This window comes from Phacochoerus africanus, chromosome 11, assembly GCF_016906955.1.
Source record: "Phacochoerus africanus isolate WHEZ1 chromosome 11, ROS_Pafr_v1, whole genome shotgun sequence".
Lineage (NCBI taxonomy): Eukaryota > Metazoa > Chordata > Mammalia > Artiodactyla > Suidae > Phacochoerus > Phacochoerus africanus.
Genome location: NC_062554.1, coordinates 97,896,133 through 97,915,188, shown reverse-complemented (window position 1 = coordinate 97,915,188; position 19,056 = coordinate 97,896,133). Strand labels below are relative to the sequence as shown.

The 19,056-nt window shown below is 33.7% G+C and overlaps 1 protein-coding gene across 3 annotated transcripts in view; it reads right to left on the bottom strand.

Annotated features, from left to right (window-relative positions):
* The window catches only part of HGF (hepatocyte growth factor), a 73,409-nt gene that overhangs the window by 41,297 nt on the left and 13,056 nt on the right, over positions 1-19,056 (bottom strand). For 2 of the 3 annotated variants that reach the window (XM_047753137.1, XM_047753138.1), the window contains exons 5-8: positions 18,286-18,400; positions 13,504-13,646; positions 7,328-7,448; positions 5,815-5,933 (exon numbers count right to left, since the gene is read on the bottom strand). In XM_047753137.1, coding sequence (XP_047609093.1) covers positions 5,815-5,933; positions 7,328-7,448; positions 13,504-13,646; positions 18,286-18,400 — 498 coding nt within the window. The remainder of the gene's footprint in view (positions 1-5,814; positions 5,934-7,327; positions 7,449-13,503; positions 13,647-18,285; positions 18,401-19,056) is intronic. The other variant, XM_047753139.1, reaches the window with a different exon arrangement.

Sequence of the window (19,056 nt, the reverse complement as noted above, 5' to 3'; positions counted from 1 at the left end):
GGAAGTCTGTTTAAAAAAATTTTTTAAACTCAATATTTCTGGAAGGCTGTTTATGTTTATGTGTGGGCTGCTGTCATTGGGGTAGACATCACCTTGTGAGGAATATGGTGTGAAGGAGGACTGAGAAAGGCCTGTCCTGGAACATTCTAGTACACATTTGTCAGGTGACAAGCAACATCCACCCCTTCACTTTCAGTGATACACTGATTGTAAGATTAGAAGATTGGAAGCAAAGTGACAAGTATAAATTTATAGTTCATTCAGCTTTTTAGCAAATAAAAGGAACTGAGAGTGGTATTCAAAACCTTGGCTCTGGCGTGAATGTCCTGGAGTCAAGGCAATGTCAGCTTTTACTTTACTATGTTATGCTAAAGTTCTGAAGTTTCAATTTTATCATAGGTCTCTGTCTGTTTCATTCACTTCTATATACTCAGGATCTAAAAAAGCACTTGATGATAAGAGCTACTTGGTAAATACTTATTTAATGAATTCTACAGAAAGGGGGCAAAAAACCCTCTTTATGTTCCTTCTATGTTCTGGGGTTCCTGCTGTGCCCCAAGCTTTTACTATCACTATTCACTTATGAATTTGCATGATCTTCAGGGAATATGCACCTGCATCTCATTGTAAGCAGAACTAAATGTATTATCTTTTTTTTTCAAATTTATATCTCACTTAAATATACATCATCTGCCCAACAACTTAGGAAGATTTTAGGCTTTACTTTTCCCTTATCTCATTACCCAGCTCATCCAGTTCATCATTATATATGAGATATTCTGACTCTTTAATATTGTTCACATCCCTCTTCACCTTGTTATTGTCTTAGTGCCTTAGATACATTCTCTTTATTTCTTACTGGCCTGTTAAAATCAGTTCTTATCAGAGCGACCTGCCTCCTTGCTCACACCTTTCCATACTAATTACCCAGAATACAGAGTACTTTCTCCAGGTCAGTGGTCTTCAAACTTTGTTGGTTTTTTCATTTTGTTTTTGTTTTTTTGCTCCTGTTACTAAAATAATTTAGAAAAATTATTTATATTCTCTCATATTTTTAGTTGGCATCTATAATTTTTAATGCTAGGTTTAAATAGCTGTGAAAGATGTGATTTCTAGCACGTTTTAACTGTTAACATTTTTTAAAAGAAAAAATTTACACCACTCTTTTAAATGATTTAATGGACTCTAAATACCCCAGGTATTTGACACCTATCTTTTTCTGGATAAAATGTACATTATATTACTCACAAAATGTTATTCTAGTGTAATGTATTTTGAGAGTCTTTATTCCTTATCCCTAATAATTTCCTGAAAGATTTTTATATACCAAAATTTAAAAATAACTTTTGTGACTACAAAATCCTACAAGATAAATACATAGTACAGTCACAGGCACAAACACATGCAAACATATATATGTATGTCTATATATTATGGATGCAGTTATATAATTATTAGTAGTACATAAATGATAATCAGTGTGAATATATAGTATTTTCAAAGGTCTCTTTGTTTAGTGACCCTGGGGTTTTTACACCCCAGGACAATGCACCATGTTAATAATCAGGAAGCATTGGAAGTTTGCCTTTTTTTCAGCAAAGTGGGAAATGCAGTTGTCCATGGGAAGGTAGGATGTTGAACTTGACTGACACCTTGGGAACACATACATCTTAAGCAGAAGACTTTGGGAGAGAATTCATATGGAAAAAGAAGGGCTAGAATTTGAGCTCTTTAACCTATCCATGCCTATAAACCTCTAGGACAGTCTTGTGTTCCTCTGGGTTTCATGGACACCAATTTGGAAACCAGTATTATAGATCCAAATCAGATAAGATCACTTTCCCTGCTTCTCGTGACAACTGAATGGGCTACTCTTAGATCCTACTTCATCTGCCTCACATCAGTCTTTTTTTTTTCTCATCTTCTTCCATTTCTCTGTTTTCATCCAATCCCACGCCATATTAACCTAATTACCATGTTTTGAATATTGTGTTGCTGCTCCATCCTTGTTTTTGTACATCTTCCTTACTGACCTATTTCATCACAGTCTTTTTGTAGAGCTGAAATGAGTGTTATTAATAGCACATAGAAAGAAAGCATCTTTCTGTAGTTGTAAAATAAATAGTAACAATTATAATTTTCTAATATGCTTATTATATAATAAAATAAGTTTTTAAATCCCCTTTCAACTTTATAGAAAATGTTTGCAATACAATCATAAACCCTATTCTTTTCTTCAAACATATTGAAAACTCAGAATGAATTTAAGCAGTTGAGACTGAGAGATACTACCTGAAAACCATCCCAAAATAAATTGATACAAATAAAAAGTGACAATATTCTGTTGCAACCAATGCAGGAAAATATATGTATAGAATTCTCATATGGCCTTTAAAATCCTCACCCACTGATGTAATCCCTTCCCCTTTAGTGTAGGTAGAATTGGTGAATATAATGAGAGAGTTACTCCTATAATTATCTTGTGTTGTACAACGAAAGTGAAGAGATTTTGCAGATGTAATTAAAGTCCCAATCAGTTGACTTTAAATCAAAGGAAAATGTCCATGGGTGGTCCTGGCCTAATCAGGTGAGCTCTTTAAAAGAGGATACAGAACTTTATGCATTGAATCATAGTGTAGAGGCAAAAACTTACCACTTATTTTTCAATCATTGTCTCAAATAAAGATATCCTATTTTCCCAGGAAAAATAAAACACTTATTTTTACCTTTCAAAACTTTGTTAAGGGAAAAGGAAACTTTATAGAAGTTCTAAAAGACATGATTTCCTGACAAGTTCTTTGGACAGTGCAGAATCTTGGGTAAATTTGGCCTATAAAATGTTAATAGTTTTGAAAAAAAATAATAAATAAATAAATAAGGGAGCATAAGTCAGAGGTTCAAAGTAGCAGAAAGTTACTGGTTGGCCTTAAAAGAAGTAAACTGCCATGTTGTGGAAAAGGTCATATGGTATAAAACATCAGGCAGTGTCTGGGAACTGAGGCCCTCAGCACTACAACCACAGGAAACTGAATTCTTCCAAACACTAGTGAAATTGAAATAAAACACTAAGTCTTAGATGAGACAGTAGGTCTGGTAGATACCAGGACTGTAGCCTTGTTAGACCCTAAACAGAGAACCCACCTGACTTACACCTTAACTTCTGACCCACAAAAACCATGAGACAAAAAATATTCATTATTTTAAGTCACTGTGTTTTTGATAATTTGTTATGCAGGAATAGAAAATTAATACAAATCAAAACCATCACCAAATTTCTTAGTTTTGTATTATAGAATTTGCTATATGTATAAGCCAAAATATCTGGAAGACATTCTCTCTTATGCTGTCCAGAATTCCTGAATCCCAGTTTATTTCATTAATATTAGTAAAAGTGTAGTCTCTATATATAAGTTTACATTTTAAAACCTGTTCTGTAATAAAATATTGAAAAAATATTCCCAAAGCTAAAAATACTTTTATCTTAACTACAGCTGACCCTTGAACAGCATGGGTTTGAACTGTATGGGTTTACATACACACTGATTTTTTTCAGTAGTAAATGCTACAGTACTACATGATCTGCAGTTGGTTGAATTCACAGATACAGTTGAACCCCAGAGGGTTGGCACCACCTAATTGCCAGGTTATTCAAGGCTCAACTGTATATAGGTTTCACTCACAAAGTCTACCACCATTTTCTTAGAATTGGCATCCTACACACCACCCTCTGTTTAACAAAGCCATGGAATTGTTGCATGTCAGTTGTATAAATAGCCAACACAGGACAGAAAAGAAAAATAAATCTAATAGTTAAAAATGTCATATCTATTTTTTTCTCTCCCAATGTCTTTTAAAAATGCATAGTCTTCACAGCCATGGACAAAAATCTTGTGGTTGCCAAGGAGGTTGGAGTGGGAAGGAGTGGTATGGACTGAGAGTTTGGTGTTAATAGATACAAACTATTACATTGAGAATGGATAGACAATAAAGTGCTACTGTATAGCACAGGGAACTACATCCAGTCTCCTGGGATGGACAAGATGGAAAATAATAGCTTTTTAAAACAGAGTGTGTGTGTGTGTGTGTGTGTGTGTGTGTGTGTGTGATGGAGTCACTTTGTTGTACAGCAGAAATTGGCACAACGTTATATATCAACTATATTTTAAATTTAAAATTTTTAATGTAGCAGAAAAGTTGATCTTAGTGAGTGAACAATGTGGAATTCAAGTGTATAAATGTAAATTGAAACAAAGAAAAACAAGAAAAAATATCCAGTCTTGTGCATGACAGTTGAAAGGTGAATTTGCAAGTGACTATGCCTATATGTGTGTGTGGGGGGGGGGTGTGCGCGTGTGTGCATGTAAATATATGTAGACTGGTCTTATTCCAGAGAAAATTTATAAGAGGGCCTAAAACACACACAAAAAAAATTGGAAGGGAAACAATTGGTTTATTGTACCTAACTGATCTAGAATGATGGACAGATTAACAAGATTTAAAAAGTCAATGAGAGGAGCTAACCTAATCATACAGAGAAATACTGTCACAAGAGCTGTCTTTTATTTTAAAGGACTAAACAGATGGTTCAATTTCCTTGGAACATTGTGTTCACATTGAAAGCCTTCCAGATTCTGTAATTATTTCACATATGCCAGGCACATCCCCTTTCTATGGATTTTATATGAATTGTCCAGAACATTTCCTTTTAGTAGTAGGTCTAAGTGGAGAGAGATTTATACTGTAAGTATCATAGTGTAGATAATACCAACTAGGTTTGTTCAAAGGAATATCCCCATCAGACCAATATGGGAAAATATGCAAACCCCACCCATACACTCTTAATTGTATACTTTTCATTCTGGGTGCTGGTGCTTGATTTTGTGTAGATTATTTGTCTTTATATTTCTCTCTATATATACATATCTTTATATTACAAGCCAATTCATAACATGATTAACCTTACTAAATTTATTCAATTCTACTGACCTGAAAGCATTTTAGGATCCAGTTGAAAAAATAAGACCTGTACTCATAGAAATAAAAGCATATCTACATTCAGTTATCATCTAGGATTATTTCAGAGAAGAATAACAATGTTTGAGTTATCCATAGAGGAGGAGATCAAGTGTGCAGATTTAAAGGGATATCATAAAGTAAGAAAAGAAGCCTTCATCATAAATTCAGGAGAATTGGGTAAAGGCCAGTATAGAGAAGGATTGTAGCAATGCTGAAAGACAAGTTGAAAAAGAATACAGGCTGTGTACAAAGACAGCTAGAGAGGTGAGGATCAGCTACTTGACATTAGAGATGTCTGTGAGCACCTTCTATTTGACTTGTTTTTCTTCATCGCAGCCTCTGTCACTCACTAGAAGTTTCATAGTCAGTTAACAGCTCATGGTATATCCGAGAGGATAGGTAGGGAAAGAATACAGGATTGGAAGGTAAAAGCCTTAAGATCCTAGCTCTTATGGCCCTGATGACATTATCACACTACACATAATCCCTGATCTTTTTTTTTACCCTCTGTAGATTTTTTTCTCTTTTTCTTGATAACATGAGAATGTTTAGGCATTTGCCATAAGTACAAATGTCTTGTGTGTGTATGTGCACTTGTATATGTATCTCTTTCAAAATAATGGCCCTCTGAAAATGCAAAAGATTGGGAAGGATTACGTAAACACATTCTTCAAAGGTTAAAACCTATACACTTTAAAGCATCAGGTAAAATAGTTATTAACCTGTCTCACTAATAATCACCTGCTTAGATCCAGTCTGTGAGAGGAACAGGAAGCAATAAATTTGACCCTAACTTACCGCACATTTTAATTGCACAGTACTCCCAGGGGGTGTCAGGGTCAAGAGTATAGCACCATGGCCTCGGCTTGCCATCAGGATTGCGGCAATAATTATCATCAAAGCCCTTGTCAGGATATCTGCAAACCACACAAAGAAAAGTGTCACGTAAATCTGCCTATAACACCACCCAGCCCTCAGCTCACAAAAAAACTTTCAACTTAGCTTGGATACTACTAGCTGAGGAAAGAAGAGGTTTTCTGTTTTGCCTTATAAGGACTGCTGATCAGTTACTGCTGAATCCATCAGAGTACATATTGTACTAAGGCTAGAGTTCCATCCCCTTTGCTAATAAGCTAGGTCCATTTGGTAACTGTCCACCTGTTGAGGTTCCAGACTGAATCCCCTTCTCACAAAGCCCAATTAAGGACAAGTTACATAAACATGACCTTGTGTAGAATGCTCATTAAGAAAACAGGTCTTCTTCTAGGGTAGGCTTAAAGTTCAAACTGAAAGTTAGGTTTCAATAGCTCTGTTACTAACAATAGCTCAGTTTTAGATCTAGAGTCTTTCTAGGTCATGCTCTCAACTCCACCAGAGCAAGAGAAGAACTCCATCACAAACTTTCTCTATACTTCCCACCCCTTAACTAACAGGATCTTGAATTGGTCACTTTATTTTAATTGCTACCATATCCCTTATGCTCTCACTTAAAAGATAAGAGATGCACCGAAAAATAAAGCATTTTTTTTTTTTTAGGAAAAAAAAACCTAACATCTAGAAGACCAACAAACAAAAAAAGAAAGAAGAAATATAAAACACCTTTTAACAATTTCCAAAGAAAGGTCCAGATAGGCCCTCTTCTGTAATTATTTGTATTTTTATTCTTTAAAATAAAAATAAGGAAATTTATTTTTTCAACTAAAATGTTTACTGTGAAATGAATGGGACAAGATAGAAACCATTAAACTCAAAACCCACTCCTGAAGAGCAAAGTAGAATTGATTGCCTGACTTTTCCAGATTGGCAATTTCAAAATACACCACCAGAAATCATCCAAAGAATTGCTTGCTTCAGCTTTCATTCCCTTTCTATGGGCATGACCTGTGTCATAGTGTCACACATTGACCCTGTCTTTCCTAAGTTACAGAAGGTGTTACACTAGAAGGAGATTGGCTTTTATTTATCAATAATGCCTCCCTCCCCAACTTGGACCTGTCAAAGTGGTTATTATTGAATGAGTTTTTGCCTTTTGCTTCTATGAATGGGAAAGAGGAAGCTTCTGTCAGTGTTTTCATTCTGCACCTACTGATACTCCTGTGTTCAGGACCACAGTGATTTCAGTGAATCTTAGCCTAGTTAGCCAAGACAAGTTCACGGTGTAGCAACCCTCTTATATACCTCATCACATATCTCTTTGCCTCAAGACTATCAGAAAAGCATTATATAAAGAGCATTTCCATGACAGCATTATCATGGAACAAATAACACTTTGTAAAAAGAAATATGGAAGCATGATTTGGTGGTATTTTACCTTTCTGGCAAGAATTTGTGCCGGTGTGGTGTCTGATGATCCCAACGCTGACAAATCTTGCCTGATTCTGTATGATCCATGGGACCTCGATAACTTTCCCCATTGCAGGTCAAGCATTCAACTAATAAAATTAAAGCATGGCATGTTAATTACTTCTGACAGCAAAATAAAGAACACCGTTGTTCCATTTATAGAACAGTAAATCACCGGTTTAGCAAGGAGATTTTTAGAAAAACATACATACCATTTTAACTTTAAATTAGGGATTAATGTTCATTAATAGCAGTATAAATACACCCTACATAACTTTTCATACAGTATAAATGGGACTTTTGTAGTTAGTGTCACACAGATTTACCATAGGGCCAAAATGCTGCCTTTATAATTTTTAAATAGTTGTTCAAAAGATATGTAGAAACTGAAAATACAGGTTATAACCTTGGAAGTCTTCCCTTTTTGGTCTAAATTGTCAGAGATATCAATATCTAAACTGTCAACATAATAGTGATCCTCTTTCAACTTACCCTCCAACACATACACAGAAAATACCCAATTTAAAATGGGTGCACATCATACTCCTAGTTAATACCAAGATCGGGACCAGATAGATTTGAGAGACCAGCTAAAAATAGAAACCTGGTACTATTCAAAGAATATGGATATTTTAAAAGGGGAAATAACCATTCCTTTTTATTAATGAAAATCCATGATGAATAACTGGGCAGATTTACATTCTTATCTAGCTTAGGATAGAAAGTGACCTGCTGTTGAACTTCTTGTACTCACTGTTTTTAAAATGTATAAGCTGATTTAATTATGCTGGATCTTACTGATGATTCTGTGAGGTTAATTAATAATTCTCTTCTGGCTGGCCTCTTATGTCACACTGAAAACTCTGAATCACATCAACTAGCTCAAACTAAGGCTTCTCAAATGGACAGGTTGATTTGTAGCACATCAGGCATCCTGTGGAATAAATCATTGCTTGGCTTTCCTACATAGGAATCCGGCAAATGTCCCCAAACACATCATTTATATCTTATGATTACTGATTATCTAACATTAGCTGAAGTAGGAAAAGATATCAGTTTACAGTTTTACCCCCAGGATCTAGCCTAATGAGTATTTGGAATATATTATTAAAGTTATCACTTTGAACCTTTTGATTTTTATAATTTAATAGGAAATTAATGCTTAACTCCCTAAAACATGAAACCATTTGACTTGATCCATCTACTTTTTGTGTAGATTAATCTAAGAACTAAGACAAGGAACCGATTCAGCTTCCTCTCATTTATTACTGAGCTCCCCTAGACAACACTTGGTAAGCACCTGAACTACAGATGAGAGGGCTCTAAGAGCATATTGATAAAGATGCTCTGCTTGGCCCAGGTCGAATCCACACAGGTTATGCCATATCACATTTCAGCTGTCCATTTGAATGGAGGAATAGTCTTATGTAGTTGCCATTTTTAAAAGAATGCCATGTTTGATATTTTCATAAAAAATATTGCAACACTTATCATTGTTGTTTGCTCCTTTGTATTGAATGAAAATGTATAGTAGAATACTATGATCACACATAAAAGATAAGTATCCATATGTACAATTTCTAACCTTGAAGAGTACTCAGGAATCAGAATATGCCAACTTTATCTCCACCAGCAAATGAAGTTAAAAGAATATATCCTTTTCTAATTAGAGTGAATACAATTATTTTCTGAAGCTTTCTTAGGGGAATTATTACAAAACATTTCTCCTGAAACTTTTGCATTTTTAATTTTCTTAAGGAAAGATAGCTATACAAATTAAACGGGTGATTCTATAAGATGACTATGTCCCAGCATAAATGGTAGATCAGTACTTCTCCAAATTTTAAAGTGCATAAAATTTTCTTTGCGATCTTGTTAAAGGGCAAGTCCTTCACTGAGTCAGGCCTAGGGCATTAAAAACAAGTTCTGTGGGGATGCTGATGCTGCTAGTCCTTGGACCTCACATTGAGTAGCAAGCTTGTAGATAATATGTTCAATTCTAAAAGTTCTTGGTGTTTGCCAATAATGGCTTTTAGGAGAGAATGGATTTTAGTTGGACCTTCAAGGGTGGATGAGTATGAATAAACTATAAAGGGGAAAAATAACATAAAATGGCAAAGAAACATGAATTAGTATGATATGTTTATAGGAAAATGGATAAAGACTTACAAATGCAGGAGCAGACCTAATGAAATTGAAAAAATTAAAAGTTAACAAGAATAATACTAAATTTTGGAAGGCAATGAAATTTGTTGTTGGGTGGAAATTAGATGTATCCTGTGATAGGACTGAGATGTTAAGTATACTATAGTTAAATATTCATGGATTATCCATTATTTTTAGTGTATAAGGAATAATTTGATCTCTGCAGTGAGGAAAACAAGGCTCACAAAAGTTTTAAGGGACTTACCTAAAACAGAAAATGTCAAATCTGTGCCTGGAACACAGGTCCTCCAACCCAGAGTCCAGTGCTCTTTCATTTCTCCCTAATTGCCTTTTTGTCCTACATATTTTAACCTATTTCCTATACATTTCAACTGTTATACTTAGATAGGCTAAGAGCACAACTTTTAGAAAGTCAACTCCCTACATTTTTCAATATTGTCCTCATTATCCTCTGCCCTCTTGTTTACAACAGTGGTTTGCCCTCCTGTTGGATTCTTACCTATTGGAGTCTGGGGAAAAGGAGGCCATGAGAAAGCAACTAGACTGGCCATCTTATAAAAGGATGAAAAGTTTGTGGTTTAACCACTGCGTCAAACCATCAGGTTAATCATAAAAATTACTTTAAGAAAGGCAAATTTTGAGTTCATATTTACTTTTAAACTTCAAGAATTTTAAGAATCTTAATTTTCCCAGCTGAAAGTCAAGCAGTATGGGTGGAGATCAAGTCCACCTATTTATGGAATCAGGTGAAAGTATAATCAGTGCAAGAGGGTGAAGATTGTACCTCCTGCTGTATTTCCTTTTGATTCTCTCTCTTGTTGCTAATGTATTATTTAATCACTCCAGCAAGTTCTTACCTTAAAAAAAGAAACAAGCAAAAGCAAAATACTGTTCCAGATCACAAAAACTCAACCTAAATAAATGTTTCTATTCATAAGTAGAATATTTTTTCTAAGTATAGTTCTGGCCTAAACAATAATAGAAAACTACAGAAACTGCACATGAATTGTAATATAATGAACATCTTTTTCATCATGCTAACCAACTATGCTCAAAAGTTACTGTGTTCCATTTTTCTCAATCATAAAACCACAAGTGATCTGAGTTTATACACTAAAACAGATATTTTCAAAGTATTTATCAGATAAATCCCTGCTGGTGATTACTTCAGCAAAAGTGAATATTTAAAATATGAATAGTCTGACAAATCCACATTTATAAATAATTGTTTTATTTAAATCTTTGTTTTTAAATGTCTTGCCACACAGAATATGGAATTATACACATAGAGTTATGACAGTATTATTTGGAATTTTAGTGTAAGGTATTATAAAATAATGATTATGGCTTGATAAAATGTATTTACTTGAATATTTGACAATCGATTTAAAAAATCTGTTTCAATGACTAGTGCTTGCTTTATTTTAAATCCCAGCCAAATATTAATGTAAGAAGTCAAATTTTATATACCATCGTTTTCCATAATCTTTGAATTAAATATCAATGGTAATATTTTATCTACATAATTATATAAGGCTCTAAATATGGTAAATGAGTACTCATTTTCTTTTGGAATGTTTAATATAGTTCAAAGGTTTAAATTATAAGAAAATAATTTTAATCTTTGAATAGCAGATATGTTTTTTATGAACCAAAATATCAAACAAATTTCAGATATTTAGCAAAGACTTCATAATTAGACAAATTATATATATATGTGTATATATATATATATATATATATATATATATATATATACCATTCTACATGTCCTTTTCAAAAGAGCAAGCCAAAGTTTGACCACAGACATTTTCTTATTTAATTTTAAAATATACAAAATACTTTGAACATTACTACTCATCCATAATAATGTAACCTTTGGAACTTAACATTTAATAAATTAATATCTATAGATAATGTCTTACCCATCATACTAATTAACCATTGTGGATTTTGAGGATTTTTTCCTCATATATGTATTTTAATAGAAATTTACATTATATCTACATTATTTAGTATTATCCATTTTATAAATAGCTGTGTTTTTCTTTACTCATGTATTGATAAGGCTTCTTATTTTAGATCTTCTTCTCTAAAATCCTGCTAAAACATTGCTCATTTTATCCTGGATTTAAATATCACAGCTCAATTCTCAATCTCTGAAATATGATTAGCCTATAGGACAGGTGTTGGTTTACTTCTCTCACAGGAGGATTATTCTACTGTTAGACTTCTAGCTGTTTCCAGAAAAAAGCATATCTGCAATCTTTAGTGCCACGGTGACCAATAGCATCATAAGTGTTAATACTCATGAGTAATGCCCTTTTCTAAAGGAAGTGCAATGACCTCAAATTGTTAAACAATATTGGAGACATATATTCTAATGAGATAAGGATTACCAGAAATTTTTCTGATCGCTTTTTTTTCCAGCACATTCATTCTACATCGCCTATCAGGTCAGGTCTACGCCAGTGTATTTTGATGAAGATTCTTCTTATAAGCGGGGGGCTGAAAAATTGCATTCCCAAAGACTAGGCATGTTAACATAAATGCTAAACTGTTTAAAGTTTGACCCAGTTACTTTCCCTTGAAAATACTGCCCCAGGTCAAACAAAAACAATAAGCAAAATTCTTTGCCAATGACTTTCAACCTTAGAAAACTGTGATAGTGGAGAGTTCCCTAGAAGTAGGGGTTTTCTTCCATGTGTAAATTTAAGACAAATATTAAATACAGACTTATTCATACAAAACAGACTTATCCATAACGTTATCACAGATCAGTTTATTATTTTTAAAAGAAAAGAAAACAATAAAGAAATTATAGTGAACAGAATATGATATGGAATAGAAAGTAAGAATTTACAAACAGAAATGGAATGGCTCTAGCACATGAAGTCAAGAATTTTAAATTAACTAACAACAGAAAACAAATTCACCTTCTCTGTGACAATTAGCTAACAATGGCCTTTTTATGTGATAAATATCAACCTAATATTTAATGAATATTATGGGAGAAATAGTTCAAAAATATTTGGTTAATAACAAACAGGTAGATACCTTACTATAAAAATTGGACAGCATTCCAGTAATACCCCCACCCCAAGTATTTCAAAATTATATAATTTTTTTTATCAGATTTAATCCATGTTTCATTTATATTTTTAGAATTTTAGTTTCTGACACAACTAAAATGCCAGCTGTTCAGTAGCCAAATGACTAAGAAAAATGAGACCACATATAATGATGGGTTGGTTACTCTTCCTTCTTGTCTGTCATTCAGTTTCCACTGTAAGAGTAAGGACAGTGCTCTTTTATGCTCTGAGAGGAGGGGAAAACATAGGCCTGGATTTATGTGCCTGCCTTCAATACAGCTTGGGATCTCTCTTTTGGTCTCTTCAGATACCATTCTAAATGGTATTCAGTTCCAGTCTATGTATCAGATTTGGTTCTAGACACATGTTCACCAAAGCATTCGCAGGGGCACTTGAAATTTCGTTGACTCCCTCCCTTATTCTCTTCTGGGTCCATATACCCTTGCCACACCACTTCACAACAGTTTTGAAAAAATTTCTGCGGAAGCAGATACTGGATGAGAATTAGCATTGCTCATAAAGGGCTAAGCATCATTTCAGCTTCTTTTAGTTGATGTATGAGAGCAGATTTTGAGGTATGTGAGCTCAGAATAGGAGATGAGGAAACCCAAACTTTTACTCTCCTCAGAGAGATACCTCAGGCTCTGCTGGAATTCATTCTGATAACTTGCTCCATTATTTTGCATTAATCTGATGATAATATGTTTTTAATAATCACTTTTTAAAACAGCCTGTAAAATTATGCAAATAATGATCTATAGTTGCATCTGAATGAACATCATATTCATTTGATGTGATTTGATTCAATTCTCTTAACCTTTAATGCAAGTTGCAGTTTTACAAAAGGGGAACAGAGTGCCCCCACACGGCATTCAGGTTCATTTACCTTCTGAACACTGAGGAATGTCACAGACTTCGTAGCGTACCTCTGGATTGCTTGTGAAACACCAGGGTCCCCCTTCTTCCCCTCGAGGATTTCGACAGTAGTTTTCCTGTAGGTCTTTACCCCGATAGCTCGAAGGCAAAAAGCTAGTTTTAAAATGATAATCATTACAGTATAAGGTCATGCAACTTACTTTTGGCCTATTAATTTTACTAACTAAGAGGGAATTCTACTGAGAGTGGGGAAGTCCTTTATTCTACCTCAGGCCTCCATACACATTAACTTAAATTCTTAGAATACGTAAATTTCATAAACATTTACCTAACTGAATTCCTGTATTCATCATCATCAGGTATGATTCCTCTCTGAATTCACTAAGCACCAGTCATTCTGGAACCTAAATGACATTGTCGGAACCACAGTTTCAAAGTTTTACTCAGAATAGCAAGTGATCGAGGAAATCTACCTGGGAGCAATTTCTGCACTAGACCTTGAAATCTCACTGTTATCTGAGATAATTACTTGTTTGTTTATTGCTTTTCTTATGAAGAATAGCCCCCCTTTTTCCTGCTCAATTGAGAAACAGATTGATGAAGTTAGAGGAACAGAGTCTAGAATCAAATTGAACCTGGACTCAAATTTCAGCTCTGTTTTACTAACCAGAGATCCCAGTAGGTAATGTAGCCTCTTTTTGTGTGTTAGCCTACCTGTATACTGAGTATAACCATATCTTATAACATTTTACACCTTATATGGTTGTTTTGAAAAGTTCAAAGAAATGAGAGAGTAGTTGACATGTACTAAATGCTACCTATTATTAAGTACAATTCACTTTACTAGTCTTCAAACTATCATAGTAAAAACAATTATTTTTGCTCATTTTGCTTACTCTCAAATTTTTTTAATAATTTTCACTGTGGCTGGGGCTTCATGCTTTCAGATTTAGTTCATAATAGTTGGCCGTGGAGTGCAGACTTCAATACGTTAACTTCATTTAAAATTTCTACTGCCCTAATTATAATTTTGTTACCAGCCTAAAGTATTTCAACACAGGAACAGAGTCTGAAGCCATTTTTATTCTTTATACTGCTTGTGACCTTGGCCTTAATGATGCTGCATAGATCTGATAGACCACACACAAAAAATTATCTATAGGTAACTTTAGTATGAACTTTTTTGAAAATCCAGTTACATTTTTAATATTCAGTTAAATTTTCCTGTATAGTTTAATTTCTACCTTTGCTGATCGCTGAGTTCTAAATGGTACTTAAATTAGAATGAAGTCCAAAGCTTTTAGTCTCTCAGTAAATACCATTCAAATTTATCCCCTACCCATTAAAATTTCTATTTAAGAAATAATCATTTTTTGTTATGCTGTGGCATAAAATAAACACGAGCATTCCTTGGGTACCATGCAACAGTGTGCAATGAAATTATTTAATTTGGACCTGAAATATATCAGAGTAAAGTCCTCAGAAAATATAAATTATTGGTCAAAAAGGAAATCTATTCTAAGAGACAATACTAACTAAACATTTCAAGGAATCTATTAAATATTATAAACATTATGAAACTCAAATATGTATTTAAATAGAGTTTATATCCTTATTTAACTACCATTTTAAATATGTGGGAACAAAAATTAGACATTAGGCCTTATGACTTACAAAAGTTATAATTAAAACTTATGAACAGTTCTTGATAGTATTCAGTTTTTCAAAGGAAAAAGAAGCCATCTTTTGTCTTACTTTTAGCCCCATTATTCCAGAATAATGTCATTTTTCTCTGTGCCATTGCATGAAATTTATTCACTTTCATTTTTGCCAGTTCTCCAATTTTTCACAGTAAATTTATGACATACTCATTTTTTTTCTGATAGAGTCAAAACTGACTTTCAGTTTATATTTTTTTAATTAAATACTACATCAATCAAATTTACTTAAGAAAATTCCCCTATAACTCTATTTTCTGAACAAGCTTGGTATAGTATAGTAAGAATAACAAGTTATTGTTAATCAAAAAATCTGTATTACTGTCCCATATGTATCATTCAACTATTCTATAACTCTGTTCCTTAGACAATTTACTTACTCTTTGGGTTTTCAACTTCATTTACAAGATGAATGGAGTGGATTAGGTTATTATAAAGTCCTTTATTTTGTATAATTTTGTATGTTAAAGTTAACTTTAAAAACTAAATAATGATTTAACACATGTTAAATGCTCACATATAAAATAGCTACAGTTTTAGAGATTTTTTTGTTACACAAATGCATACACACAAGCACACACATGTATCCTTTCCAATGGATGTGTAAAGCCACAAAGAAGCTGTGAAGAGGTAGTGATTTAATCAGTTGACAGTTTTGTAGGAAAAAAATGCAAGTAGGAAGGGAGAGAAAGTAGAAATCAAAACTAGATATGGTTAAAAGATATTGAATAAAGTTTTCCCACTGAGTTAATGAAATGAAAAATGAAGAGAAAATGTGTGCTGCTTTCCATGATTCTATATCAATATGTTTCAAATTCCTTGTTAGGACATGCAGGGTAAAGAGCAGTCTGGGTCATCTCTTCATTCTTTGGTGTATATGACTTTTTACCCAAGTTAACTGTTTTTTGTTGTTGTTACTGTTGTTCTGAGGTTTTTATTGTGCTTTTCTTTAGTGTCCCCTACTTGAGCAAGATATGAAGCCTAGCCTTGCTCTTTGCAGTTATGTGCTCAGTCAGCACATGTTTATGAGAACCTGTTACACACAAGACCTATGCCAGCAATAGGCTTTGTAATAAACTTTTACTCGCATGCATGCTATTTTTGGCTCTTTATCCTTGTGAGCCAGGTTTTATTTTAAGGAAATAAGTGGCGAAATATTTAAAATTAAGTTATATCCGAATATACTTTGAAATATAAATTAGATCTTCTGGGTGCTAGCCACCTTTTCTTTTCTTTTAATATGAACTGTGTTCATAGGAAACCTGATCTATTCCATCATCTGCTTCTTTAATGAATGTGGGTGGCCAGTGAAGGATATAGATGTAGATATCAGGTCACCTGATTTTCTAGTTAAGCTGCTATACTAATTTCATCATCTATCATCATCTTCCCATTAAGCCACTTGTAAAATATTTCAATTTAGGGAGTCTACAATAAATTACCCCTCCAGGCAGATATATATATGTATTTTTTCTTTTTCCATTTTCCATAAAGTTCATCTTTAGTTAACACATAAGAGTGTTAACCTACCATGTAGTTATTGGCTGCTAATTGATGAAAATGTGTTGTTTCCACTGAATAAAAAAAAAAAATTTTGATTAATGTACAAGGTCCTCTCGGGCCCATGGCTCTTTATTACAAGAAAATGTTTGTTGGTAAAATAGCTGATTGGAGTGGAAAGTCAGTTCCCAGGGAGATCTATTTCACAGGTACTCCTCTAGCAGAGGATCACAATCATAGAGAATTTGGGTTGAAATAAGACCTTTCCTGGGTCAGTCCAGGGCACTCTTCTTAACTAAGGGTAGGACTGATTTCAGAACTATTCCTTTCTTTGTGAAAAACTTAGATCTATCTATTTCAGCAAAAATTTTTCTCACTATACAGAAGTGACACCATGCAAATCTTTATGAGAAGACAAAACCAACTACATTGTTTATTAATGTAAGGATGAAACCAGGTTTCAAAGGTATTCTTGTATAATTATAAGTAACTAATTTGATAAAAATACAGGTAACACTGAGTGACCCTGGCTGGCCTCAGATTCTGGCCACACCACTTACTAGTTGTGCATGAATTTGAAGTTACTAAAGCTTATTGCCCTCCAGTTTCACCATTTTAAAAAATAGATTAATAAAATCACCTACTATGTGGTTCTTTAGAGGATTAAAGGAGATAAACAATGTAGACTGCCCAAAGTACTAGGCGTACGGTAAACTAAATCTTCTAATGTATCTAATAACCAGGGAGAGCTATTTTAAACTACTTGAGTTCCTGTTAAAATTACTTGTGAAATAAGTCTTGAAAAACTGGCTCTATGTAGCTCTCTAGTGAGTAGATATCTGTGTTTCTCTGCCATGATGATTAAAACTCTCAGACTAATAAGTCTATAGATATTATGTTTACTCATCTTTAAATAGAAGTCATTTGTTATAAAGAACACAATTCTTCTCTTAAATTTAGACATGTAACTTTCAAGGAATAAGAAGTTTTCTCCAGTCTTTAGTCACTAGGTGAAATGGGAAAGTTGGTCAATCTGTGGCATGAAATTTTAGCAGAGGTAGGTCCTCAATTTTGGCCATGCATTGGAATCATCTGGGGAGCTTTAAATATATATATATTGTTGCCTGGGTTATTTCCCCAAGAGATTCTGATTTAGTCAGCCTGTGTTGATGCCCAGGTGGTAAGATATATCAGGTGATTTCTAATGTGCAGCCAAGTCTGAAAACCACCATGGTTAAAGAACATTCAGTCCCTCAGTAAGGTCAGAATCTGCTCCACCTCCAGTTTATCACAGTCAACCTCACACTCCAGCTGCAGAGTACTGTGCCTTCTCAAAGGCAAAGAGAGGGCAACTTTTTCTTAAAATTACTTTTTCATTATTTCTTCCTAAACACAAAGATCTATAATCTTGGGCTAAATGTCAGTTATGAAATAATAAGTTTTGGCCTAATACAATTCTCCAGAGTTGGCTCAATTATTATAGAACTGTAGGATTATTCTGAAAGACTAACCTGGGATTGCCAACACACCTATAAAAGAGAGGCTCTATACTCTTTTCTTCATGCTAGTCTTACCTGTGTTCATGTGGTATCATGGAATTCCAGGGCTGGCATTTGATGCCACTTTTAGTGATAGATACCGTTCCCTTATAGCTACCTCCTTTACCAATGATGCAGTTTCTAATGTAGTCTGTCAGAAGAAAGCAGAGAATAATGTTATAGCTATGTGTAACATATACTGTATTCATTAAAAATAAAAATAATGAAAAACTTCCATTTTAATCTGTAAGTAATGCTTGTAAATGATCACAAATCATATTAAAATTTCCTGCCTAAAGCTTCTAGTAGTATTTTCTAAATAATAAGCTTCAGAAGAATCCAAAACAACCAAAAAAGACCATTGAGAAGTTTTAATTTTGTAAGTATATACTTGGATAACTGTAGAGAGTAGTCTACATGTTTAAGGAAGATTAGTCTATATACTCAACTGACCAGGTGAATTTGAAAGTTACTTTAAGGTAATAGAAATAACTACTTTGTCCTTATATCAGTAAAATTGTGTGAGTTTTTGTGTATGCATGTGTATGTGTGTGTATGTGGTAATTATGTCGTGTTGATTATTATTTTCCATACTTTTGCCAATAGATCAGCTGCTAAATTATAGGACAATCAAACTGAAACAAATTGCATATTCCTATCAAATAATAGTATATACAGTTGTTAGCAACCTAGAAAATTGAAGATGGTTTATACCAGATTATGAATTATGTTTAGGATTTATAGAACTATTGGAGTGTTAAGAGATCCAGTGGATTAGAGTGGATTAGAGATCATCTTATTTTCTAC